The 24,175-nt window shown below is 40.0% G+C and overlaps 1 protein-coding gene across 11 annotated transcripts in view; it reads left to right on the forward strand.

The window, feature by feature from the left end:
• sgip1a (SH3GL interacting endocytic adaptor 1a) overlaps positions 1-22,958 on the forward strand; it is a 37,336-nt gene extending 14,378 nt beyond the window's left edge. For 2 of the 11 annotated variants that reach the window (XM_058072859.1, XM_058072861.1), the window contains 18 exons: positions 2,761-2,772; positions 4,141-4,162; positions 4,278-4,362; positions 5,044-5,132; positions 7,270-7,338; positions 7,882-7,956; positions 8,023-8,793; positions 8,876-8,997; positions 9,264-9,411; positions 10,151-10,210; positions 13,643-13,702; positions 15,008-15,119; positions 15,326-15,481; positions 15,934-16,069; positions 17,129-17,331; positions 17,428-17,492; positions 17,663-17,827; positions 19,360-22,958. In XM_058072859.1, coding sequence (XP_057928842.1) covers positions 2,761-2,772; positions 4,141-4,162; positions 4,278-4,362; positions 5,044-5,132; positions 7,270-7,338; positions 7,882-7,956; positions 8,023-8,793; positions 8,876-8,997; positions 9,264-9,411; positions 10,151-10,210; positions 13,643-13,702; positions 15,008-15,119; positions 15,326-15,481; positions 15,934-16,069; positions 17,129-17,331; positions 17,428-17,492; positions 17,663-17,827; positions 19,360-19,382 — 2,373 coding nt within the window. In that variant the 3' untranslated portion in view covers positions 19,383-22,958. The remainder of the gene's footprint in view (positions 1-2,760; positions 2,773-4,140; positions 4,163-4,277; positions 4,363-5,043; positions 5,133-7,269; positions 7,339-7,881; positions 7,957-8,022; positions 8,794-8,875; positions 8,998-9,263; positions 9,412-10,150; positions 10,211-13,642; positions 13,703-15,007; positions 15,120-15,325; positions 15,482-15,933; positions 16,070-17,128; positions 17,332-17,427; positions 17,493-17,662; positions 17,828-19,359) is intronic. The other 9 variants (XM_058072860.1, XM_058072868.1, XM_058072862.1 and 6 more) reach the window with 6 other exon arrangements.
• The last annotated feature ends 1,217 nt before the right edge of the window (positions 22,959-24,175 follow it).

Below are 24,175 nucleotides of genomic sequence, written 5' to 3' on the forward strand. Positions count from 1 at the left end.
TTGACCCCATCAGGTGTGAAGGTCTTTTTGTGCTGGCAGTGGTTGTGTTCATTTATGAAGGTAGTGGTACAGTAGATGTTGACATTTGTTGCTCTTATCAGGAGTATTTCCCCTTTTCTCTTTAAAGCATGAGTCCCAAAGTGGGTTTATGCGTACATGCAGGGGTACGCTGATTGTCATGGGGGTACATGCATAAAAATAAAAAAAGTGTGTAGCACTCACGAAACACAAAGTAGAGAAAAGAGTCCACAATCAGAACGGAAAGTAGGAAGCAGACAGAACGTGAAGTTCCTCACTGCTCTGTGTGCGTTATATGAACCAGTAAGTATGTGTGATGATTATTTTGTGTATTAAGAGTAGTTAATCTTGCACTATGCGCGATTTCCCCCTCCTTCTTCTGGTCCCTGCTCGCCTGCGCACTGAGCAATAATGCTACAGTACGTTTGCTTCTATTGTCCCGTTTTACAGCACTTTCTGACTTTGTGGTTTATTTACAGCAGGGGTGGGAAAACTACGGCGCAGGGGCCACATCTGGTCCGCCAAGTGTTTGAATACGGCCCAAAGTATTTAATTTAAACTCGACATACAACCTGGCATCATAGTTTGAGGCAACCTTTTGATGGTTGAAGTAGCTATTTTATCCATTTTGTTATTTGATGTCGTCTGTTGTTTACAAAGTGCTCCTCAAAAAGGGACACAAGCACATAATAATAATAATAAATGTAATTTATAACACACTTTACATCAAATAAATGATTTCAAAGTGCCCATATATCATATTGCATGACACTTTTACAGCCACAATAATTCCAGGTGGATTGTTACGTGTAAAATATATAGAATACACCCCCCTTGTCAATTTTGTTAAATCAATCGAGCCCACTCCTGATTTACAGTTTTATTTCAAGTCATTTTAATTATTTATAGTACAGAAGGTGCAGGATTTTATTACTTTTTTGCAAGAGGGACGATCACATGCATTAAATGCTTAGTTTTTAGTACCCACATCGCATGCACACATGTGCATGGAATCGTGCCAAAGAAGGGGATGATGGCCGTGCCTAGGTGTGAATCAGTGCGTTCACACTAGTCAGACATGTTGTGCTTTAGGTGTTAAGCGTGTTTAGTGTGAGTATGCCCCTGAATTAGGGGCGGGCAATTAATTTTCTCACAGGGCCACATAAGACACAGAAAATATTTTGGCAACAGGATGAACTAAATTAAGCAAGATGTGGTAAAAGTAATGGAAATGTGTCCCACCAAATATGAATCTGTTGTAAAATATATTTACCTGTAGTCTTTTTGAGCAATGAGGTGTTGCATTCAAAGACACAACGTAATTTAAGTTGAATTTCTGAGTTTTCTGGGATTTCAAATTACACTTAAATGTGGTTAAAAATATCCAGTTTTTGTTTTTTTATTTTCTCGTTCATTTAGACCAAACAAACATGCATTGTGATGTTTGGAGTTTGAGAAGATACATACATGGTGTTTGGACTGCTGTTGATGTGTTCATATCATATTAACGTTATAAAACACTACAGGACACTAAACTGTGCCTCCGTCTGCCGTCATAACAGAGGTGTGTGTCTTGCCATGATGAACATGCGCGAATTATGCTAGAAGTTGTAATATAATTAACGAAATAAATAACATTAACACATTATTTTTGACAGCCCTAGTTGCAACAGTCTTTGTCTCTCTTTATTTGCCGTTGTTTGCTACTGACGAAGGAAAATAGTCAAAGATTGTCGTGATTTTGGTGGATGTATGACGACGTACCAGGTTATTAAAATAAATGTTTTAATCCGCACACGAATTAAAGGTATTGAATTTTACTTTCTAATTATAATTAACCCGATAGGGGCGGGCCAGAGACAGGGATAGCGTTGTTCGCCCATGGCTTCCCTAATTCATGTACTATTGTTTTAGTTGTATATGATTTGCTTCCTAATCTTCCTTCTATTTCCCCTTTTTTGTGTTGCCTCTGTTATCCTTTGTAGAGGAGTCCGGTAAGCTTTTGCTTTGCATGCTCGTGTGTAACAAATCTTAGTGCTCCTGCACGCTTTGCTTTATTTCACAGCACAGTTACTTAAAGTACAAGGGCTTTTACATTGCATTTGAATCAGCAAACAATTGTGTGACTAAGACATTTTAGTATTGAGATAATTAGTAATTGTTTTCATAAATTCAGCCGTTTTTATTTAAACTATTCTTTACATTAAATATTGCACTGTGTTCGTTAAAATCTGAGGCAGCAGCGATGACTATGAGAGAGGCACAAAGGTCATGATCATGATCACTTCCTGTTTACATTGTGGGAACAACAACGATTGGTTACGAGACGCGCCGTTGCACTGTGTGCTCCTGCATGCCCCTCCCCCCGGTTGCGTCACTGTAATCACTCATGGCTCGCTGCACAACTGGAGCACGCACACGAGCGAGGGGTGGAGATGGAAAGGGTTGTGATGGCGTGACACGGGCAGATGGCGAGCTTACAATATAAATTAAAAAGATGAAACAAGTAGAAGGCATAATAGGGGAGAAAATTAAAAGAAATTATTAAATGGTGGGTTTAAAAACAAGTGGCTATAACATTACATCGGTGAAAGGATTTCTTAAAAAATCCTAGAAAGCTTGCATCCTTCACTCTGCACCGACACCTCCACCTGTCATCCTCTCATTCATATAATGTCTATGTTACTGATTTGTTACTCTCTGATCAGGTGTCTCTTCTCTCTTCCTTTTTGCTGGTCACAGAGACGTAGCCCGGTAAGTGTCCCGTTTTCTGCGCCTTCCTTTGGTCACATGGCTTCACTTGATTTAAATACAAGAGAAAAATACATAGATGGGATCAGTGGCTGAAGGGATGGCTGGATTCTATAAAATGTGCACAGTCAAAGATACTTATATATACATGAGCTGAGTTTCCTGATTCTCAGGATTACTGTTTTGCATGTTTACTTTACTGGGATTTCCAACAGCACTTTGATGTCTTACTTCAGTCACTTCCCATTTTGTCTTATCATATCCCCTGGTCTCTTCTTTGGCTTTTCTCTCTCACACTTTCTCCTTATGTCCTCTCTCCGCCTTCCTTGGCTCCTGTTCATACATGCATGCACATACTGTAGACATGAATGTTTAATTAAGAAGACAGTTCAACAGGCAGCATCATTTCTGTGTTACCCTTCCAGTAGTACTTGTCTTCTTGTCTTCTCAGTAGTTGTTTTGCCCTTAAATGGGAACTGCAATTTTGGCGGAATTATGCTCATCATTCACACTTCACACAGTTTTTTTCCCTCTTCTGTGCATTATAACAAGAGAAAACAAGTTAATGTCAGCTAGCTAACAATGCTGTCATTGGGATACACCTATTTTGACTATGAAGTCCTGGTTTGATTATACATGCTGTGATCATGCATTAACACGTACACTGATGATAACATGCAATTGTTGCCATATTTGGATGATTAAAAAAAAAACACTTATTAAAGCTTATTTTCAAGGCACATAAGGATTGTGAATGATGGGCAAAATTCCCCCAAAAAGTGCAGTTCCCCTTTAAGCCTGCATTGAAAGCCTACCATTGCCACAAAAACCAAAAATAGTAACGTTGTGGATAAAATATTTGTAATGGTAATGGTTTTATTTCATTTGAACATGCATCAGATTACAATTGAATACATCACATAATCAGTTCACAGTTCCACATGTCCAAAAGGAGTAGGAAGAAGCAAAGCTTATTAAATCCTACTCCTCCATCTGGTACTTTTACACTCAGTAACTGTTACATTTGTTCACTTCCTGCTTTCCATAATGCAGTTTTTTTTTTACACTTTTTTTAATAATGCACCTCGTACCGAAGTACGAGGTGATATTTTCTCATGGTACTAGATGAATTGCTACAATTGGAAAAGGTCTCTTTAGTGTAATTAGAGTTTATGATAATATAGAGTAGTTAAGTAAAATAGACACTACAAAGAAGTATTTAGTCAACACTGAAAATAACAATTACTACAATTATAGAGCCATAGAATAATGACAATAAAGAAAATACATTAACTTCCTAGTTTAACTTCTTTGTTTACATTGTAGGGATTAGTTTAATTGAGTTTTTTAATTTTATTTTCCATGTTTTAGGGTTTGAAAAGTAACACCTCCTGTAAGTACCACTTTTATTAAACCTTCAACGTAGCTTCCTTTTTAATCATAAAGAACTAATAGAATGGGATTTATTTAGATGTCTTATGTTAGACACGTTCAAATGTTATGTCCAGGTGAAGAGATTGTCAGACCACGACGTGTTGTTCCTTCTGTGCCTACTACGGCCCCCACACCAGCTCCTGTACCACAAGCCCCCAGGTATGTACTACACTGTGTTTGTACATACTGTACTTCACTGCATGATAATGAAAATCATTTAAAAATGTGTAATTATTAGCATGTACGATTGTGTTACTTAAAATATACAGTCATCACTCATTTGTATTGGTTAATTGATTACAGACCAATAAAATAAATGTATTTTTTATAAATGAATTTCCATGTTATAGGAGTCAATGTTAATAAATTGAATGCTTTTGTAGCTTGAGCATCAATCAAGTGAATAAACTTGACTCTTGGTTTAATTAATAGTTGGCCATCACTTCATTGAAATAAAATATTAGTATTATCATTATTATCTCGGCCAGTGTCTCTCAAAGTCTGGACAGCTTAATAATTACATTCGGACTCGCCTTGAGCCTCCACTTTTTATCATGCAAATAAGAAATATTTGTTTAATTTATCACAACGTTCATCCATCACATGTTTTGACACAATGTCTCAATGTTTTGGTGTTGTGACCGCAATACTACATATCACTTGTATTTCAATATGTTTTCACTAATTATAGACTGTAGTCTACCACTAAAGTGATAATCGAGTCGCAATATTGCAAGGGATGACTGACTGTATAATATGTCATTTCATTAATTCAATAACATGAATTGTACTTAAATATTGTTAACTCCATACAGTGTTTTTTTTTCCAATATGTCCCAGCAGTAGTCAAATTACACCAGCCCCAGAAGACACGACAGATTTATTTGGGCCTCCTTTGGAAACAGCCTTTGGAGAGCAGAAAGTAGAAGGTAATTCTCCATTCTGTATCTTTGTTGCTTTTCATTTGGAAGACTTATGTTGTGATGACCCTTGTGTGTACAGCAGGATAAATAATATTGTATACATCAAGACAAAATGTCATGCAATGGGAATCAGAACCATGCAACTTTAGTACCCGTTGAAGAGGACCTTTTTGGCTTTCTTGTACTAGATTACCAGGCTTGCACTCACTTTTAGTCTCATCTGACCACATGACATTCTGACAAACAGGGCTGGGCATTGAGTCTCGAGCATTAATGAGGCTGGGACTACATTGCCATTCTCCTGAGACCATTCAAATTTTTTTTTTAATTTTGATGCCCAGTCCGCTGACTGGTAGAAATAAATGCTGTTCTGCGCGGGCTCCAGGCTATATTTCTGGGCTGCTGGAGGCCCGGTTCTCCGCTGCGCTTCCCCAGAACCTCTCAGGTATGCGGCATCGGAATGCCATTAAGGCCATTATGGCTGTCATAACCAAAACCCCCCCACCCCCACCACCCCCGCTCGGAGCTTCAGGCGTCATTTTTAGCTGGACTATTCCGGCCATATCCGGGCCGCATGGAGGTCCTTCCCTGGAGCTTTGCTGGGTATAATCCAGGCTGAACACCTTGTCGTTCTGTCCGGGATTTTTGCTACATGAAGCCCAGTTCCCTGCTAGACTTCTCCGTCTACACTGGAACCTTGTTAGGTATGCTCCAGGAGGAACATGTCATCACTCTGGCCGGCCTTCTAGGCTGCTTTTCTTTCTTTTTCGTCTTCCGACCTGAAGGTTGCAGGTTCGACGCTCACATGATTTTGTCAAAGTGTCCTTGGGCAAGATACTGAAACCCAAGTTGCTTCTGATGATGCTTCAAAAAACTATGGGACTGTTCATGTCTTTGTAAGAGGATACATTTACAAACTAAACAGGGTATCAAATACTTACTCCTTTCCTCACCGACAGTATATTGTAACGTCCCTGTCCTTCCCTTAAGGCTTACTTGTCTTTTTTGATAAATTACTCTGCGTTTGCTGTGGTTCCAAGTGTCACTGCGAGACATTTGCACAGTGCACCTTGTCAATATGCAGAGCCTGTTGTCACCTGCTCTTAGTGAGTCCAGTCAGATTTATAGAGGCAGACTCTGGGAGAGCTCTTAGCTGTTACGTAACCTGCATTTTACATTTGTTTCAGGAAAATAGATTAGATGTTAGATGACTTGTTGTACTGTACTACTTCTTATAGATGTGAATGAGGAATTATAAATTGTAGTGTATCATATGGATACAATTTTACATACAATATTCATTATAACCTGAAACTAGGAACCTGAAGCAAGTGCAGTCTAAAGATATTAATTCATTCATTTTCTACCGCTTATCCTCACAAGGGTCGCGGGGGTGCTGGAGCCTATCCCAGCTGTCTTCGGGTGGGAGGCAGGGTACACGCTGGACTGGTCGCCAGCCAATCACAGGGCACATATAGACAAACAACCATTCACACTCACATTCATACCTGTGGACAATTTGGAGTGGCCAATTAACCTAGCATGTTTTTGGAATGTGGGAGGAAACCGGAGTACCCAGAGAAAACCCACGCATGCACGGGCAAATTCCACACACATGGCCGAGGGTGGAATCAAACTCTGTTCTGCTAGCTGTGTGGCCTGCGCGTTAACCATTCACCCGCTGTGCAGCCCTGCGTTTGGTATTGAATAGAAGAGAAGGCTTCATGACATTGCATTATTAGCTGCCTAGCAGTTTTTCCAATATTTAGTAGAATGCACGGACCAGTGCATGTCTCGCATAAGTCACAGGGCACATATAGACAAACAACCATTCACACTCACATTCATACCTGTGGACAATTTGGAGTCGCCAATTAACCTAGCATGTTTTTGGAATGTGGGAGGAAACCGGAGTACGCGGAGAACATGCACACAGAGATGGCCGAGGTTGGAATTGAACTCGGGGCTCCTAGCTGTGAGCCTTGCGTGCTAACCACTCACTCACCGTGCAGCTGTCTAAATACATTGTCATTTATAATCATGTGTTTTACACTAAATGTACTATACTGTACCAGGAGTGGTTTATTTCATCTGACAGACTTTAACGCTCGTGTTTTGGTGTTCTGTCCCCTCCTGAACCTAGTGGTTCTATCTGAGACTGATGTGTGGGGGGCTCCACTGTCAGAGTCCTCAAGACCCTTCCCCACAGGAAGTAAGTTTAGAGTTTCCTGCTAATTATAGTATACTTCTTCATCTCCCTGGTGACTTCATCAAGTCATCATCTCACAAGCCCCTTTCATCTCCTAAATAACAGACACAATCGCAACATGGTGCTGTGATTCTAACACTCTCCATTTGTCAGCATCTCTTGTTTCATTTCAGCACCCACCCTTTTTTGCTGCCTTTCTTTTGCTTTTGGCGTGCATGAGCTGTGTTGCATGGGTGATGTTTTCGAGGGGCCATCTTTCACAGGTGGAGCTTTCGTCTGTACTTGTAAAATCATTTCAATCAAACAAAAGCCTGAAACTCATACTCCCTTTCTGTGCATTTTGTGCTGTAATCCGTTTTCCTTGCACCACCAGGTGTATTGCTGGAACTTTTGTGGATTATTTTCACTCTTATTTCGAGTCATTCTGTTTTTTCCGGTTGTGCAATGTGGGATTTTCTGATGGTTGACTGATAAAATAAATAAATCCTGTGTAATATTAGAGATTATTTGATTAGATTTTAATCTGTTGTCACTTTCCTTCACTAGGTCCACCTCCACTTCCACCCAAGAATGTCCCAACGTCTCCCTTGGCAACTGGCCCTGCTTCGTCAGATAACACTGGTATGCAAACCTACTAGGCGTCTCCACAAATGATCTTTTATTGAGCAGTTGTTGTGTTTTTGTCAGATGAATCAGGAGAAGCAGAGAACTCCTCAAGAAAGCCATCCATTGCTGACTTGGATAACATATTTGGACCAGAGCAGGCTGCCCCAGCAGATGAGGATGCCGGTGACACGTGGGTCTGCTTCACTGAAAAATCTCCTGACCGACCACCTCTACCAAAGGAACCTGCACCTCCACTTCCCTCGTCCCCACCCAGAGAGGAAGCAGCGCCTCCGTTACCCACCTCTCCCCCACCACCGGAATCTCCTGTCCCACCATTACCTATGTCACCACCTCCCTCAGAAGACACTTCATCGCATCTGCCAAAATCCCCTTCAATGAAAGAAGTTACCAATGCTTCTTTAACCACTTCCCCACCTCCCTCAGAGGAGCCTGCTGCACCATCTATCCATTCTGGGCATTCTACACCTGATAACCCAAATCCACAATCTCCATCCACTTCCTCACTTGCTTCGCCCAAGGAGCTTGCCTTTTCACCCGCTTCTACTCATCCTCCTGCCGATTCACATACCAGCGTCCCAGCAACTCCCAAACCAAGCACGCCTCCAGCGGTGAAGTCCCCTGCTGAGGAAACAGCAACATTCTCCATTCCACCGATCCAGTCAAAGAATACAGATGGCACCCAACCTAAAGATAATGAAGGTGAAATTGCCACCTCGCCCAAAGATTCAAGCCAGGGCAACCGAGGTACACCTCCACCACCCCCTCCTCCTACATACCGGGCAGTGGTATCATCACCGGGTCCGACATCAGGACCTGGTGGGACAAAAAGTGGTGCGTTGATAATGATTTTTTTTTTTAACAACATAACTTTGTTGTTGTCATTAATATTATTATGTTATCATGTGCTTTATAGGTTCTTCTTCTCCTGTACGACCTTCCACTCCTTCAACAGTCAACCCCACTCCACCTCCTCCTCCGCCCCGCCCCCCTTCCAGACCCAAACTCCCTCCTGGAAAACCATCTGTAGGAGATACTGTAAGTATACTTTAGTTAGGGTTAGGGTTAGGGTTAGCACAATTATATATATTTGTAATATAATATATATATAATATTTTGTAGCACAATGACAGTTACCACAGGACTGCTCAAGTCTCGCGGGAGGACATATCACAATTACTATAAAATCATAGTTACTGTAGTTTGGGGCGAGTGCTGTTGAAATATTAATCTTGAGTTTTCCTAGCTTAGCAATACGTCTTTTGACAACTTTATTTAGTTTTTTTGTTGGGTTTTTTTTCCAGAATCGACCATTTAGTCCACCAGTCCATGCAGCCAGCCCCCCACCCATTGCTCCTTTGGCACGTGCGGAGAGCACCTCTTCCATCTCCTCGACCAACTCCCTCAGTGCCGCCACCACTCCCACTGTCAGCAAGGACCTTTCTGTGTCAGGTTTGTACATTATCGCCTGTCCCTGAGCTTTGCAATCGGCCTACATAAATACATAGTTTTTAGAAATTAATGCAGTATATAATTGATTTCAACATCACTCGAGTGTCTGATCCACTAATCCCATTAATCCCATTAATGAGTTAGGTCATTTGAAACAATACTCACATCAGATGAGTGTGTAACTGTTGTTACAGGTGTTAATATAAATGATAGGGAATATTAACCCCTCCAAATTGTCCATAGGTATGAATGTGAGTGTGAATGGTTGTTTGTGTACTATATGTGCCCTGTGATTGGCTGGCGACCAGTCCGGGGTGTACCCCGCCTCTCGCACTAAGACAGCTGGGATAGGCTCCAGCACCCCCCGCAACCCTCGTGAGGATATGCGGTAGAAAATGAATGAATGCTTTTAACAAGACATGTTGATAGCAAAAACATGATGTATGATCACGAGGCCATTTTAGCCGATACAAACATTGTTTTCATAGCTATCTTACACACACACATTCTAGATATGACGCCATTTGATTGAAAGGTTGATAAATAATAACTAACAAAACCAACTTAACTAGATAACAATAACTTTAATTTTATTTTGTATTTTTATACTTTAATTTTCATTTTAATTCATCATTTGTATGCATATATAATTTTTACATTTTCATACTTGTTGTCCCATTGGTTTGATTTGCTCTCTTTTGTGCTACCCCATGTTTTTATTTGTCCTTTGGCTTGTCAGAAGATGATGCTTATGTAGACAAGCTGCCTTCCTTTGGGAGACATTTTGATTCATTTGCAGGTATAGTAGAGATCTCATCAGAAGGTTGTCGTTGATGCATTTCATCTAAAGTGGATATTCTCTGTACATGTCAGTCAAATATATGTAGGTAATGGGCCAAATGTAACATTGATTGAATATAATTGCTTCCCCCATTGTATACACCTGTATATACAGTATTATATGCACATATACAGTGAAGAAAATAAGTATTTGAACACCCTGCTATTTTGCTATTTCTCCCACTTAGAAATCATGGAGGGGTCTGAAATTTTCATCGTAGGTGCATGTCCACTGTGAGAGAGATAAACTAAAAAGAAAAATCCAGAAATCACAATGCATGATTTTTTTAACAATTTATTTGTGTGATACAGCTGCTAATAAGTATTTGAACACCTGAGAAAATGAATGTTAATATTTGGTACAGTAGCCTTTGTTTGCTATTACAGAGGTCAAACGTTTCCTGTAGTTTTTCACCAGGTTTGCACACACTGCAGGAGGGATCTTGGCCCACTCCTCCACACAGATCTTCTCTAGATCAGTCAGGTTTCTGGGCTGTCGCTGAGAAACACGGAGTTTGAGCTCCCTCCAAAGATTTTCGATTGGGTTCAGGTCTGGAGACTGGCTGGGCCATGCTAGAACCTTGATATGCTTCTTACGGAGCCACTCCTTGGTTTTCCTGGCTGTGTGCTTCGGGTCGTTGTCGTGTTGGAAGACCCAGCCACGACCCATCTTCAATGCTCTGACAGAGGGAAGGAGGTTGTTCCCCAAAATCTCACAATACACGGCCCCAGTCATCCTCTCTTTAATGCAGTGCACTCGTCCTGTCCCATGTGCAGAAAAACACCCCCAAAGCATGATGCTACCACCCCCATGCTTCACAGTAGGGATGGTGTTCTTCGGATTGTACTCTTCATTCTTCTTCCTCCAAACACGCTTATTGGAATTATGACCAAAAAGTTCTATTTTGGTCTCATCTGACCATAAAACTTTCTCCCATGACTCCTCTGTATCATCCAAATGGTCATATGCAAACTTAAGACGGGCCTTGACATGTGCTGGTTTAAGCAGGGGAACCTTTCGTGCCATGCATGATTTCACATCATGACGTCTTAGTGTATTACCTACAGTAACCTTGGAAACGGTGGTCCCAGCTCTTTTCAGGTCATTGACCAAGTCCTGTCGTGTAGTTCTGGGCTGATTCCTCACCTTTCTTAGAATCATTGAGACCCCACGAGGTGATATCTTGCATGGGGCTCCACTCCGATTGAGATTGACCGTCATGTTTAGCTTCTTCCATTTTCTAATGATAGCTCCAACAGTGGACCTTTTTTCACCAAGCTGCTTGGTAATTGCTCCGTAGCCCTTTCCAGCCTTGTGGAGGTGTACAATTTTGTCTCTGGTGTCTTTGGACAGCTCTTTGGTCTTCGCCATGTTACAAGTTAAAGTCTTACTGATTGTATGGGGTGGACAGGTGTCTTTATGCAGCTAACGACCTCAAACAGGTGCATCTGATTCAGGATGATACATGGAGTGCAGGTGGACTTCTAATGGGCAGACTAACAGGTCTTTCAGGGTCAGAATTCTAGATGATACACAGGTGTTCAAATACTTATTTGCAGCTGTATCACACAAATAAATTGTTAAAAAATCATGCATTGTGATTTCTGGATTTTTCTTTTTAGTTTATCTCTCTCACAGTGGACATGCACCTACGATGAAAATTTCAGACCCCTCCATGATTTCTAAGTGGGAGAAATAGCAAAATAGCAGGGTGTTCAAATACTTATTTTCTTCACTGTACTTCCTGGGGTGGTGTACTCCAAGCTTAATTTACTCTAAGTTGGGAGTCTCAAAATATCTGCTTTTCAGTACCCTTTTGCTGGTATAGTAGTACAAGTGTATGTTTCTACTTGTCACAACAAAAATAAGAAGCATTAATGTGAATGATGGCATCTTAGCATTCACAAAATATACATACAATACAATACAATATACATTCCCTTATGTCTATATATTTGACTAGACTTCTAAAGGTTTGGCTCACAAATGTCGGGATCACAACACGGTTGCCTTTGTCGTTTTGATTTTGTCATCACAGATTTTTTTCCACGCACTCATTGCCTTTTAGGATAGCCTGCCCATCTCTCATTTTCACTCTTTCTCTCTGCACTTTCTGCAGATATTCACACATGTCCCCCATAACATTGGAAGCTATGGTGGCACATAAAGCTTTATCCCACATACCCATTCATCACCACATTTGGGTGTCTTTCTCATATGACTGTTAAGGCTCTTCTCTCTGTTTGATGACTGTGCACCAGCGGCTGTCTCACCATGTCACCATGGTAACTTCCTGTCTCTTTTCCAAGCAACACATATTGTATTATGTGTTCATTGAGTGCTGTCTATTGGCTCAAAAATCAAACATCATACGTGCATACTGTCAGATCAGAACGACTATCAGAGATGTTTTGAAGTCTGGCATGAGAATTAACGGAATTAGGAAGGCATGGTATTTGGTATTTCCGCCATCTTCTTCATGACACAGCCTCAAAATCAGCCAATCCTGATAGCTCTTAAAGCCGCCACCACCTCCTCCTGTGCTTGAACCGTGACCCGTGCCTTTCAAACCTGTCATTTGTACACTCTCCAAAGAAAGACAGCCCTTGAACATCTCCCTCATCATCTGAACACCTGCCATTGCTGTTGTCTTCATCAGGCCCTCAGGCAACCCACCTAATTTGCATCTCATTCACAATACCATTCGTCTTTCCCTCTTGTCATTTGCAGGATAGCTTGCACAATTGGAATATGATAATAGGCCTGTTTTACTATTAAATTAAGTATTAAAATCTGGTGCGTGTCAGTTAAACGACAATATGCTTGTTATATTGTTAGCAGCTTGCATGCTCTGTGCACCAGTTGCCTTTTTTTCCCTGCACCCTACGAATGGTCGCATTGCTGCCCCCTACAGGAACTTTATCAAAAGTGCAGTCAGCTACCATCCATTTTATAGTGGTTAGAAATGTGTGCATAAGGTTAAAACCTATATGAAACCTATATTGATTAGCTCTAGTGGGGTATGTGCGGCATAAACTGTACATTTTAAAAACTGCGACCAACTATTGTGGCAACATTTCATACTTCAGAACCAATGTCTAGTGACGGCACTCACACAACACCCCATATTGTCACATGTTCTATCATAACTATGTCTGGGCTTGCCGTGGTCCTCTCTCGCCCCTCCACACCCCGGCCTCCACCTCTGTTTCACCTCACAGTGACGTGATAGACCTGCCATGTAAGACTCACGCTACTATCCTTCTCTCCTCCCCTTCTCACCCACCTCCGTCAACTCCTTCCTTCCTGTTCATCCCCCTCCTTTGCCACACCCTCCGCCCCATCCCCACTTCTGTCCTTCAACCCCCACCCCTTGACCCCCCCACACAGAGAATGACCAGCCATCCCTTGTATGGTTTGACAGAGGGAAGTTTTATTTAACCTTTGAAGGTAAGTTTTTTTATCTGCAGCAGGGCTAACTGTAGCATTTACGCACTCTTTTGAGGCTCATCTGTGCAAGCTTGGTTCCTGCCCTGCCCTGCCCTCTCCTCCCTCCTCGACCCTCCCTTTATTCTTCCTGTTCCTACATCTTCCTCACCCATCACAACCACACTAACATCTGGCTGTCACCCATCATTGTCCAGTCAACTATGCTGTGGCCTCGTTTTTTTTTTTTTTTTTCCAGTCTTGTCCTCCTGACATAGTACATCCTTGTTTATACTGCACTCCCACTGAAGAATCATCATTCATTGTACATGTGACTAAAATGTCTTCCATGGTCTCCTTTGTGTTTTTGGGCTAATCTTTGCACTTTGTGGTCTTTTGGCTCTTGTCAAACTATTTCAGCTTTAACAAAAAAAAAAAAAAGCTTGCACATTTCTACGACAGCCTCTTTTCTAATACATGCTTGCTTTATTGCAATGAAAATGTCAACATAGAAAATATTTAACAATGATATGTAGCTTCATAGATTCACAGTCAAAGAGCAGAGAGAAATGCATACAGCATGCACATACAGTAAACCTCGGATATATCGGATTCAATTGTTCCCACTGGTTTTGTCCGATATAAGCGAAATCCGTTATATGCGTATACCGGAAAATGTCCGTTTTACGCATATATCGGATTTATATCCGGTATATGCGTAAATCGGATTTTATCCGTTATAAAAAGGCACTTCCTTGACTATGTTTCCAAAGTACCTGGACTGGGCAATGAAAAGAGACGTAAGGTAATGAGAATTTAACTTTATTGGACTCTGAGCATAACAAATTGTTAATTAAGCCCTGTTACGCCCGTCAGGCCTACGTTATTTCCAATAGTGAGGTTAAGATCTCATTCACTGCTGTGCTAGTATTATTGACGTCACTCACTTTTATATTTGTCCTAAATCTGGAGCCAGGAGAAAGACAATAGCCAGTGACATCAACAAGATTAGCGGCCATCCGATATATGCGAGGGAAATTTAATGGAAATGCATTGGAACGGGACTGGAGATTTTGTCCGAAATAGGCGAAATCCGTTATAAAAAATCCGATATATGCAATGAATTTTTATTGGAAATGCATTACAGAAAAATCGGTTCTTTTTTATCTGTCCGTTGTGAGCGAATTTCCGATATATCCGAGTCCGATATATCCGAGGTTTACTGTAACTTACATTTTAAACAGTAGTTGGTTATGAAAACAGGGGAAAACAAAGCAAAAATACATAGAGTATATGTTGGTATGTTTATGTGTGTGTCTGTTATATCAGGCTGCTCCAGAGGGCCAAGTCCTCTCACCATGGGGGCTCAGGACACACTCCCCGTGGCTGCTGCATTCACTGAGACAGTCAATGCCTTCTTTAAAGGGGCCGACCCCAGCAAGTAGGTCAATCAAATGCATTGCTATCATTGCTTACGTCAAGTTTTAGGTTTTCCTTATTTAAAGAAGACTTTTGTGTTGGAGAAATACATACAATACATGGACGCATGATTGAATAATATATTGAGTTATTCTTGCTTTGATCTCACATATACTGTACTCTGTATCGCTTTTATATGAACCCCTCTTCTTTTTCTCCCCCCCTCAGATGTGTTGTGAAGATCATAGGTGAGATGGTTTTGTCGTTTCCAGCGGGAATCACACGGCACTTTGCCAATAACCCGTCCCCCGCTGTGCTAACCTTCAGCATAACCAACTACAGTCGACTGGAGCATGTGCTGCCTAACCCCCAGCTGCTCTGCTGGTAATGAAACAATTGTGCACTTTGAAATATAATCAACCATAAAGTTCTTCAATGCAGAGTCTCGGTGAAGTTTTATTTTATTTTTTTTTCAGTCTGTTAGTCCCCTTACATGTTAAACGCTTACTAAACTGATATACCCCATATGTTTGTTTTGTGATGTTTGTGTGCATGTTGAATAAAAGGCATGACACATTTTGTTTTAATGCTTAATTCAAGTACTATATTTGTGGCATTTGTAAATAATAGTCATTAGTGTAATTTTTTTTTTTATCATAATGCACATCAATGTATTTCTTATACAGATGGTCCTCGGTTTACAGCAGTCCTTTTCTTGGTTGTACTTCCCTTCTGCATGTACTTCTTCCACTGCTAATACTTGGTTATGTTAAATTCTTATACTCACTTACATGATTGGTTAGTGTATTTTGTTTTTCTGTGTGCCTCCTCGCTAGCGACACCAGTACACAAGCCAAGGCTGATTCCAAGGACTTTTGGGTGAACATGCCAAACCTGATATCTCATCTAAAGAAGGTGTCTGAACAGAAGCCGCAAGCAACATACTATAATGTGGATATGCTGAAATATCAGGTGAGCTAACTGAATATAAACTAAATATATTCAGGATGATGCCGTGGTTAGATTTGGCATAGATATGTTTTCAAAGGAGGGATAACACCTTTTAAATGTATAAATCCATCCCTCCATCTGGTACTTTTACAATCAGTAAGTGTTACATTTGTTCACTTCCTGCGTTTCTGATATAATTTTTAATTTTTTTGTTGTTTTTTTTTTTTACTTTTGTTTATTTTTTGACACATACTGAAGTACAAGGTGATATGCCATATAATGACCATAGTAACCGTCAATAACTGTAATAACCGTAACCGTCAATATGTGTCATAATGTGTGTGTGTGTGTGTGTGTGTATTTTATATGTATAAAATATATTTTACATGGTATATTTTACCCATACCATGTGTGTATTTTATATATATAAAATATACATATAAAATGTGTGTATTTATATATGTGTGTGTGTATTTTATATATATAAAATATATTTTATATATATAAAATACACACACATTTTTATATATATATTTTATATATATAAAATACACACACACACATATATAAATACACACATTTTATATGTATATTTTATATATATAAAATACACACATGGTATGGGTACCATAGTAACCGTCAATATAGTGCTATATATACGGTTACTATGGTACCCATTATGTCATATGGCATATCACCTCGTACTTCGGTATGTGTCAAAAAATAAATAATAAAAAATAAAAAATTATATCAGAAAGGCAGGAAGTGAACAAATGTAACACAAATGTCACCCTGTACTTCGGTACGAGATGCATTATTTAAAAAAAAACAAAAAAAAAACCTTAAACTGTATTATGGAAAGCAGGAAGTGAACAAATGTAACAGTTACTGATTGTAAAAGTACCAGGTGGAGGGGTAGGATTTAATAAGCTTTGCTTCTTCCTACTCCTTTTGGACATGTGGAACTGTGAACTGATTATGTGATGCATTCAATTGTAATCTGATGCATGTTCAAATGAAATTAAATCATTACCATAAAATGTCCCAGATTTATATAATATTTCTATTTACCTTTTCCAGGTATCAGTACAGGGCCCCGTGTCCACCCCCCTGAATCTTGCAGTGAGCTGGAGGTGTGAGCCGACCAGCACTGACCTGAGGATAGACTACAAATATAACGGCGAGGCCATGTCAACACCAATGGCGCTGAATAATGTCCAGTTTCTTGTCCCGGTTGATGGAGGCGTTTCCAAACTACAAGCTGTGTTACCTCCTGCCGCATGGTGTGCATACAGTGAATACAGTACAGCACCAACCAAATAAAGAAGCTCATAGATTTTGAAAATATATACTGAACTGAACCAATGTTTTCCTAACAGGAATGCAGAGCAGCAAAGAATCCTATGGAAGATTCCAGATATCTCACAGAAATCAGAAAATGGAGGTTTGTATATTATGATATTGCCTCCCTTATGTTAATCGGTGAGGCTAAATTGTCCATACGTATGAATGATGGTCTGTGATTGGCTACTAGATTATGTGGACAAAGCCGGCATTATCCTTGCTGTTAGCAGGAAAAATAGATGTTCTCATAATCAATGTGCAATTTTTCAGGTGTCGGATCTTTGTTAGCCCGCTTCCAGCTAACAGAAGGCCCAAGTAAACCAGCTCCATTGGCTGTGCAGTTCACGAGTGAAGGCAGTACCCTGTCAGGCTGTGATATTGAACTGGCTGGACCCGGGTATCGCTTCTCGCTTATCAAGAAAAGGTTTGCTGCTGGTGAGTATGAAATCATGATATAGATTCCTTATTCATTCAGTGTCATTGAAATATACAAAACCAGCAAATCGTTATTTACCTTACACTGGATCTTCATAGGACAAGTTATGTAATACTGCAGTGACTGGCTTTTATTTAGGAAAGCAAATATCCTGTAGTTGTGGAATTAATAAAGAATAATTATATAAATATGAAGAAAATAGGCTGCACGTTGGAAAAGTGGTTAGCGCACAGGCCTCACAGCTAAGAGACCCAAGTTCAATTCCACCCTCGGCCATCTCTGTGTGCAGTTTGCATGTTCTCCCCGTTCTTGGTTTTGTCCGGGTACTCCGGTTTCCTCCCACATTCCAAAAACATGCTAGGTTAATTGGTGAGTGTGAATGGTTGTTTGTCTATATGTGCTGGGATAGGCTCCAGCACCCCCCGCAACCCTTGTGAGGATAAGCGGTAGAAAATGAATGAATGAAGAAAATAGAGTGTAACGGTATTAACTGCTTTTATTACATTCATTCATTTTCTACCGCTTATCCTCACGAGGGTCGCGGGGGTGCTGGAGCCTATCCCAGCTGTCTTTGGGCGAGAGGCGGGGTACACCCTGGTGGTTCGCAAATTGGTTTGACTGCGGCAACCCAAATTTCAGAAATTTTTAAACTCTTCAAATATCTTACATTTATGGACATCGGGTCATTACCTTTTATTTTTGGTACCCAGACAAGACCCCTGACCCACTTTTGGGTCTCAACCCTCCAGTTGAGAATCACTGATTTAAATGCGTTTGATTAGTCATTAGGTTTAGTGTGTGAACCGGATTGTGTTGCGAGTAAACAGTGGCAATTGAAGAGAGAAGGGGAGCATTCTGAAGCTGAATATAATAATTACAACACTTTTATTGCAAATGTTGATACAAAATCGGGAGAAGGATGTCAAATAACAGGAGGGTTTGAGCTGTGGACAGATCAATTGTGTCCCAGAAAGTATTCATTCATTCATTCATTTTCTACCGCTTATCCTCACGAGGGTCGCGGGGGGTGCTGGAGCCTATCCCAGCTGTCTTCGGGCAAGAGGCGGGGTACACACTGGACTGGTCGGCAGCCAATCACAGGGCACATATAGACAAACAACCATTCACACTCTCACATTCATACATTCAATTGCCAATTAATCTAGCATGTTTTTGGAATGTGGGAGGAAACCGGAGTACCCGGAGAAAACCCACGCATGCACGGGGAGAACACGCAAACTCCACACAGAGATAGCCGAGGGTGGAATTGAACCCTGGTCTCCTAGCTAACCACTCGACTGCCGTGCAGTCCCTAGTTTGGAATCATTTTATTTAAAAAAAAACATGTTTGCTAACTGTAACAAAACTGAATTGTATAGGTTCTGTTGTACTTAAGTGTGGAATTGAACCCGGGTCTCCTAGCTGCGAGGTCTGCGCGCTAACCACACGACCACCGTGCAGCTTATTTTTTATTATGATTTAGTATAAAAAGTAGATTTAATTAAAGTTGTTGTTGTTGATGACCTTCAAGGAAAGTACCTGGCAGACAACTAACCGATGAACAAACAAGTCCAGTGGACGGAGGACGACACAGAGGACAGACCAACATTGTCCCTTCGCCTTTTGTCTGAGCGCAGGACCACATCTTACCTACCCAGCAGTATTGTAAAACTTTCATTTTGCATTGTGGAACAGTTTATAGTCATGTAATAATGGTATTTGCATTTGTTTCATAACATCTCAATTGCTGCCGTTCCACTCCTGGACTCTTTCCTCTCTCTCTCTCTCTCTCTCTCTCTTTTTTTTTTTGTTTTTTTTGTTGTTTTTTTTAAAGTCTGTGCCTCTGGTCAAACGGTGGTAATACTTCACTGCAGCTGCCTGACCAGCCATGTCCAGCCATGTTCTACTTCGGATCTACTTCTAGATCTAAAAAGTTGTCAGTAAAAAACGATTTTCCAGAAGTTCTAACTAAGCCGCTGTCTTCCACTGATGTCAGTGCTTATGTTAAAACTTCATATACTTTCCTGACTCATCATTCATCCTCTGGTTCGACAGGGTCTTACCGCCTTTGGATCACATCCATGTATTTGCTTTTGTAAATATTAATATAAAAACCACTGAGCAGGCGTAGTATTTCTTTGTAATGGTGGTGATAATTTCAGCCGGTGGGCAGCTGCAATGATGAACAAGTCTACTGGTGATGATATAACAACAATGGGTTGTCCCTTAAAAAGAACTGTGTACAAAATGTCATTTTAAATCAATAATATATATCTTAAAGGGCGTTTGGTGTTCTCCTTGTATCGTCAGATAGCCTTTCTGTTGTTGACCAGGACAGCAGTGTTAAATCCAGATAATATTTCTTTTTTTTTTTTTATTAATGACATGATTTGTTGTATAAAATGTGATTCTGTATATGAATAGAATTTGAATGGTATCACATGACTCTGAACCCTTAAAGGTATACAGTAAATATTTCCATTTTTTTTTTGTTATGTGTAGTCAAGTAACGTGTACAGTATAACGTATAATTTTTGAATTTTTTTCAGATCTAATTTTTTAATTCAAGTGCAACAGAAGTTTTGAGCTATATATAAATATATATGGGCGGGGTCGGGTAACTTAAAAAGATATAAATATCATCCTGGATGCTGTGTTTTTGCTTTGTGAAAGCAGTGTTACTGTAGATTTAGTTTTTACCATGGGCAAGGTCCACGCTGAAATAGAAATGTACTTTCATGCTGGAAGTTAGCTGGGGGCCGCCGTGCCATTTTTATGGCTGTACCACCTGTCAATCACTAATCCATTCGTATAATATTTGGCATTCGCACACCCATATTTCTCCGCTTTATATTGTAATTACATTTATTTTTCCTAATTTAAATAAAAAGCAGTTTGATGGCGCTATCTGCAGGGGGGGAAAGTGATGCAAAGGGTGCTGTTTCAAATCACTCAACATTTTCCAACTGGAAGATGCTTTAACAAGATGTAATGATTTGCGATGCGGCTAATGCGCAATTTGCGTCCCCTAATTTGTTTATTATTGGCCCTCGGCACATTGCAGAAATTCAACACAAAACTGCAATATACTGTAAGTATATACAAATATAATTTTTTTCTGTATGTGGCCCTCTGTGAAGGTATCCAAAAATCGTCTCTCTTTCCATTTTCGCGAGGTACACCCTGGACTGGTCGCCAGCCAATCACAGGGCACATATTCAAACCCACGCATACACAGGGAGAACATGCAAATTCCACACAGAGATGGCCGAGGTTGGAATTGAACTCGGGGTTCCTAGCTGTGTGGCCTGCGCGCTAACCACTCGTGCAGCCCAAGTTATATATATTTAAAGAGAAAAGGCATCTCAGCTTTGTAAAAGAAGGGAAAATCATCTTTGCTTTCTTCCATTTTTTTTTTACATACTTACACTTTCTTCGTAAATTTGGACTTTATTCCGATATTTTGACTTATTCCTATTATATTATATCTTTTCATTCATTCATTAATTTTCTACACAAGGGTCGCGGGGGTGCTGGAGCCTATCCCAGCTGTCTTCGGGCAAGAGAGGCGGGGTACACCCTGGACCGGTCGCCAGCCAATCACAGGGCACATATAGACAAACAACCATTCACACTCACATTCATACCTATGGACAATTTGGAGTCGCTAATTAACCTAGCATGTTTTTGGAATGTGGGAGGAAACCGGAGTACCCGGAGAAAACCCACACATGCACGGGGGAGAACAAGCAAACTCCACACAGAGATGGCCAAGGGTGGAATCGAATCCTTGTCTCCTAGCTGTGAGGTCTGCGCGCTACCCACTCGACCACCGTGCCGCTATTCTAACTTTTCTCTAACCTAATTTTAGAATAATCATATATTTTTTTAAGTTATATTTATAGAATGTACCGCGGGCCAATAAAAAAAAAAAAAAACAGTAGTGGGCTACAAACAGTTTAGAGTATCAAAAAGGCATTTTTAGGGCTGTCCATTATTTGCGGAATTCCGTGGGAGGGCGCTGGAATGTTACCTCCACGATGACCTCCATGATCTACTGTACTGACTTTTATCAATAGTACCCACTTAAAGTTTCAAAATAAAGCGAGTGACCGTAAACATCTACGTAAACCCATTCATGAACTTGACCCATGTGACGATAGAAGCCTCTGTCCACTTTCACCATGCTTCTTTGTCCAAACATGACCCCCCCAAATCACCCTGGTCCTTCAACCAGCGCTTGAATCCATAGCTTTATTTAACATCATTGTAATGGTCTCTGTGAGATGACATGATGAGGTTGTGGAGCGAGGCTAAGTTGACCAAAAGGCTTTTGTGTGTGTATGAGTTTGTGTGTATACCCCATGTGAATGAAAATAAGCTGAATATTTTTCAAACTGATGAAAAAAAAAAAAAGAAAATATTTTATTGTTAATTGTGGAGGGGGAAAACAATGTGCTGATGTATATTTTCCCGAATACTCTTGACACGCCATGCGAACATTACGTTTGGATGTGTGGGAGTCACGCAAGACCCCCCCCCCCCCCCCCCCGGTACTGTCTTGTCAATATTGTGTTCAATAAATCCAAACATAGTCTTGTAAGGTCTGTTGTAGAACCATCTTAAACCGGGTTTAGAGCAAAAAAAAGCCCCATTATCACTTCTCCTTTTAATGTTCCCTATCAGATACCCTTTTTAAAATGCAAATCTTAACTCTGGACTGTTGGAAAGTACACAGACCAGCTAATTGGTTCAAAGTATCAATACAACAGTCACATTATTTATTTACTAAATTAACATCGGAACAAAGGTTACCACTCACTTCTGGCCTCCATCTTTTAATATCAAAATGAAACAAAGTTATGTGTCCTGCAAAAATTCATAATTGCTTGTAAAGCATGCAGAAAAAAAAGCAGGGGGGCGGGGCTTTACTTAACCTTTACTTGATGTGCTGTGCTGTGTACTCACTCACCTGTATTGATGTTGACCAGAGCAACAGTCTGTTTTTCTCTGCGCTGTTAGTAAGAGAACTTGAACATCAAACACGTGCAAGATCAATGCTAAAATGGATTGACAAACTTAGTTCGCTTCCTTCCGAATCCAATAAAATTGATTAAAACTACAGATAAATACTCATGTTTGTCTTGATTGTGTGCATCTTCCATTGTGTTTCTTTGTATGTATGTTTGGAGACACTTAGCCATGCTGTTGTATAGAATAGGGTCAGGCAAAATGATCTGACACATTTGTAGGTTAAATAAAAGGCAAATAAAGTAAAAACAAAAAAGTGATTTTATTTTTGAAAAGTACATATGGCATTTTTTTGTTTCTTTTTCAGTTGCTGCCTTGAATTGGACTAGTGAGCAAGGCGCTTTCATTGTGGAAACGTTTATCAAAACAAAACAAATCTGTAACAGTCTTAGTAGACATGATCCCATACCAGTTCGAAACCATCTTGTTATGAATTACCAACTTCAGACCTACTGGATCTGCATTGAAATGAAAATCAAACGGCTGACCTCACACCGCCAGAAGTTATTTAATTTTTGACGAAACAAAATGGCATTATATGTACTTTTCGAAAATAAAAATATTTTTTTGTGTCTTTACTTTATTTGTCTTTTATTTAATCTACAAATGTGTCACATCATTTTGCATGACCCTATATAACACATTCCAATAAATATTTTTTTCAACCTTCCCAAATGATGATGGCTGGGTAGCTAAGATTAAAAATCAGTTCCGAATATATATTTTTAATTTCATTTTTCATCAGTTATCACTGCAGGGAACTTGCACTAGAAAACTTGCTATGCAATGTTACACTGTCAGCCCTTCCCCGGTTAAAAACACCATCTTGTTATGAATTACCAACTTCAGAGCTACTGGATCTGCATTGAAATGAAAACGGCTGACCTCGCACCGCCAGAAGTTATTTTTTTTTTAAAACATAACGAAACAAAATGGCATTATATGTACTTTTCGAAAATAAAAACACCTTTTTGTTTCTTTATTTTACTTTTATTTAACCTACAAATGTGTCACATCATTTTGCCTGACCCTATATAACACATTTCCATAAATATTTTTTTCAACCTTCCCAATGATGATGGCTGGGTAGGTTAAAAATCAGTTACGAATATATATATTTTTAATTTCATTTTTCATCAGTTATCACTGCAGGGAATTACACTAGAAAACTTGCTATGCAATGTTACACTGTCAGCCCTTCTCCAGTTATTGCCTTGTGCAAAAGAACACAAACGTAAAAAGAACTTGAGTCCTCCATGTGCAACAACATTTATTTCACAAAAAATATAGTAAAATTAAACAGTTCCAAGATATAA

This window comes from Doryrhamphus excisus, chromosome 5 (genome assembly GCF_030265055.1).
Source record: "Doryrhamphus excisus isolate RoL2022-K1 chromosome 5, RoL_Dexc_1.0, whole genome shotgun sequence".
Classification (NCBI taxonomy): domain Eukaryota; kingdom Metazoa; phylum Chordata; class Actinopteri; order Syngnathiformes; family Syngnathidae; genus Doryrhamphus; species Doryrhamphus excisus.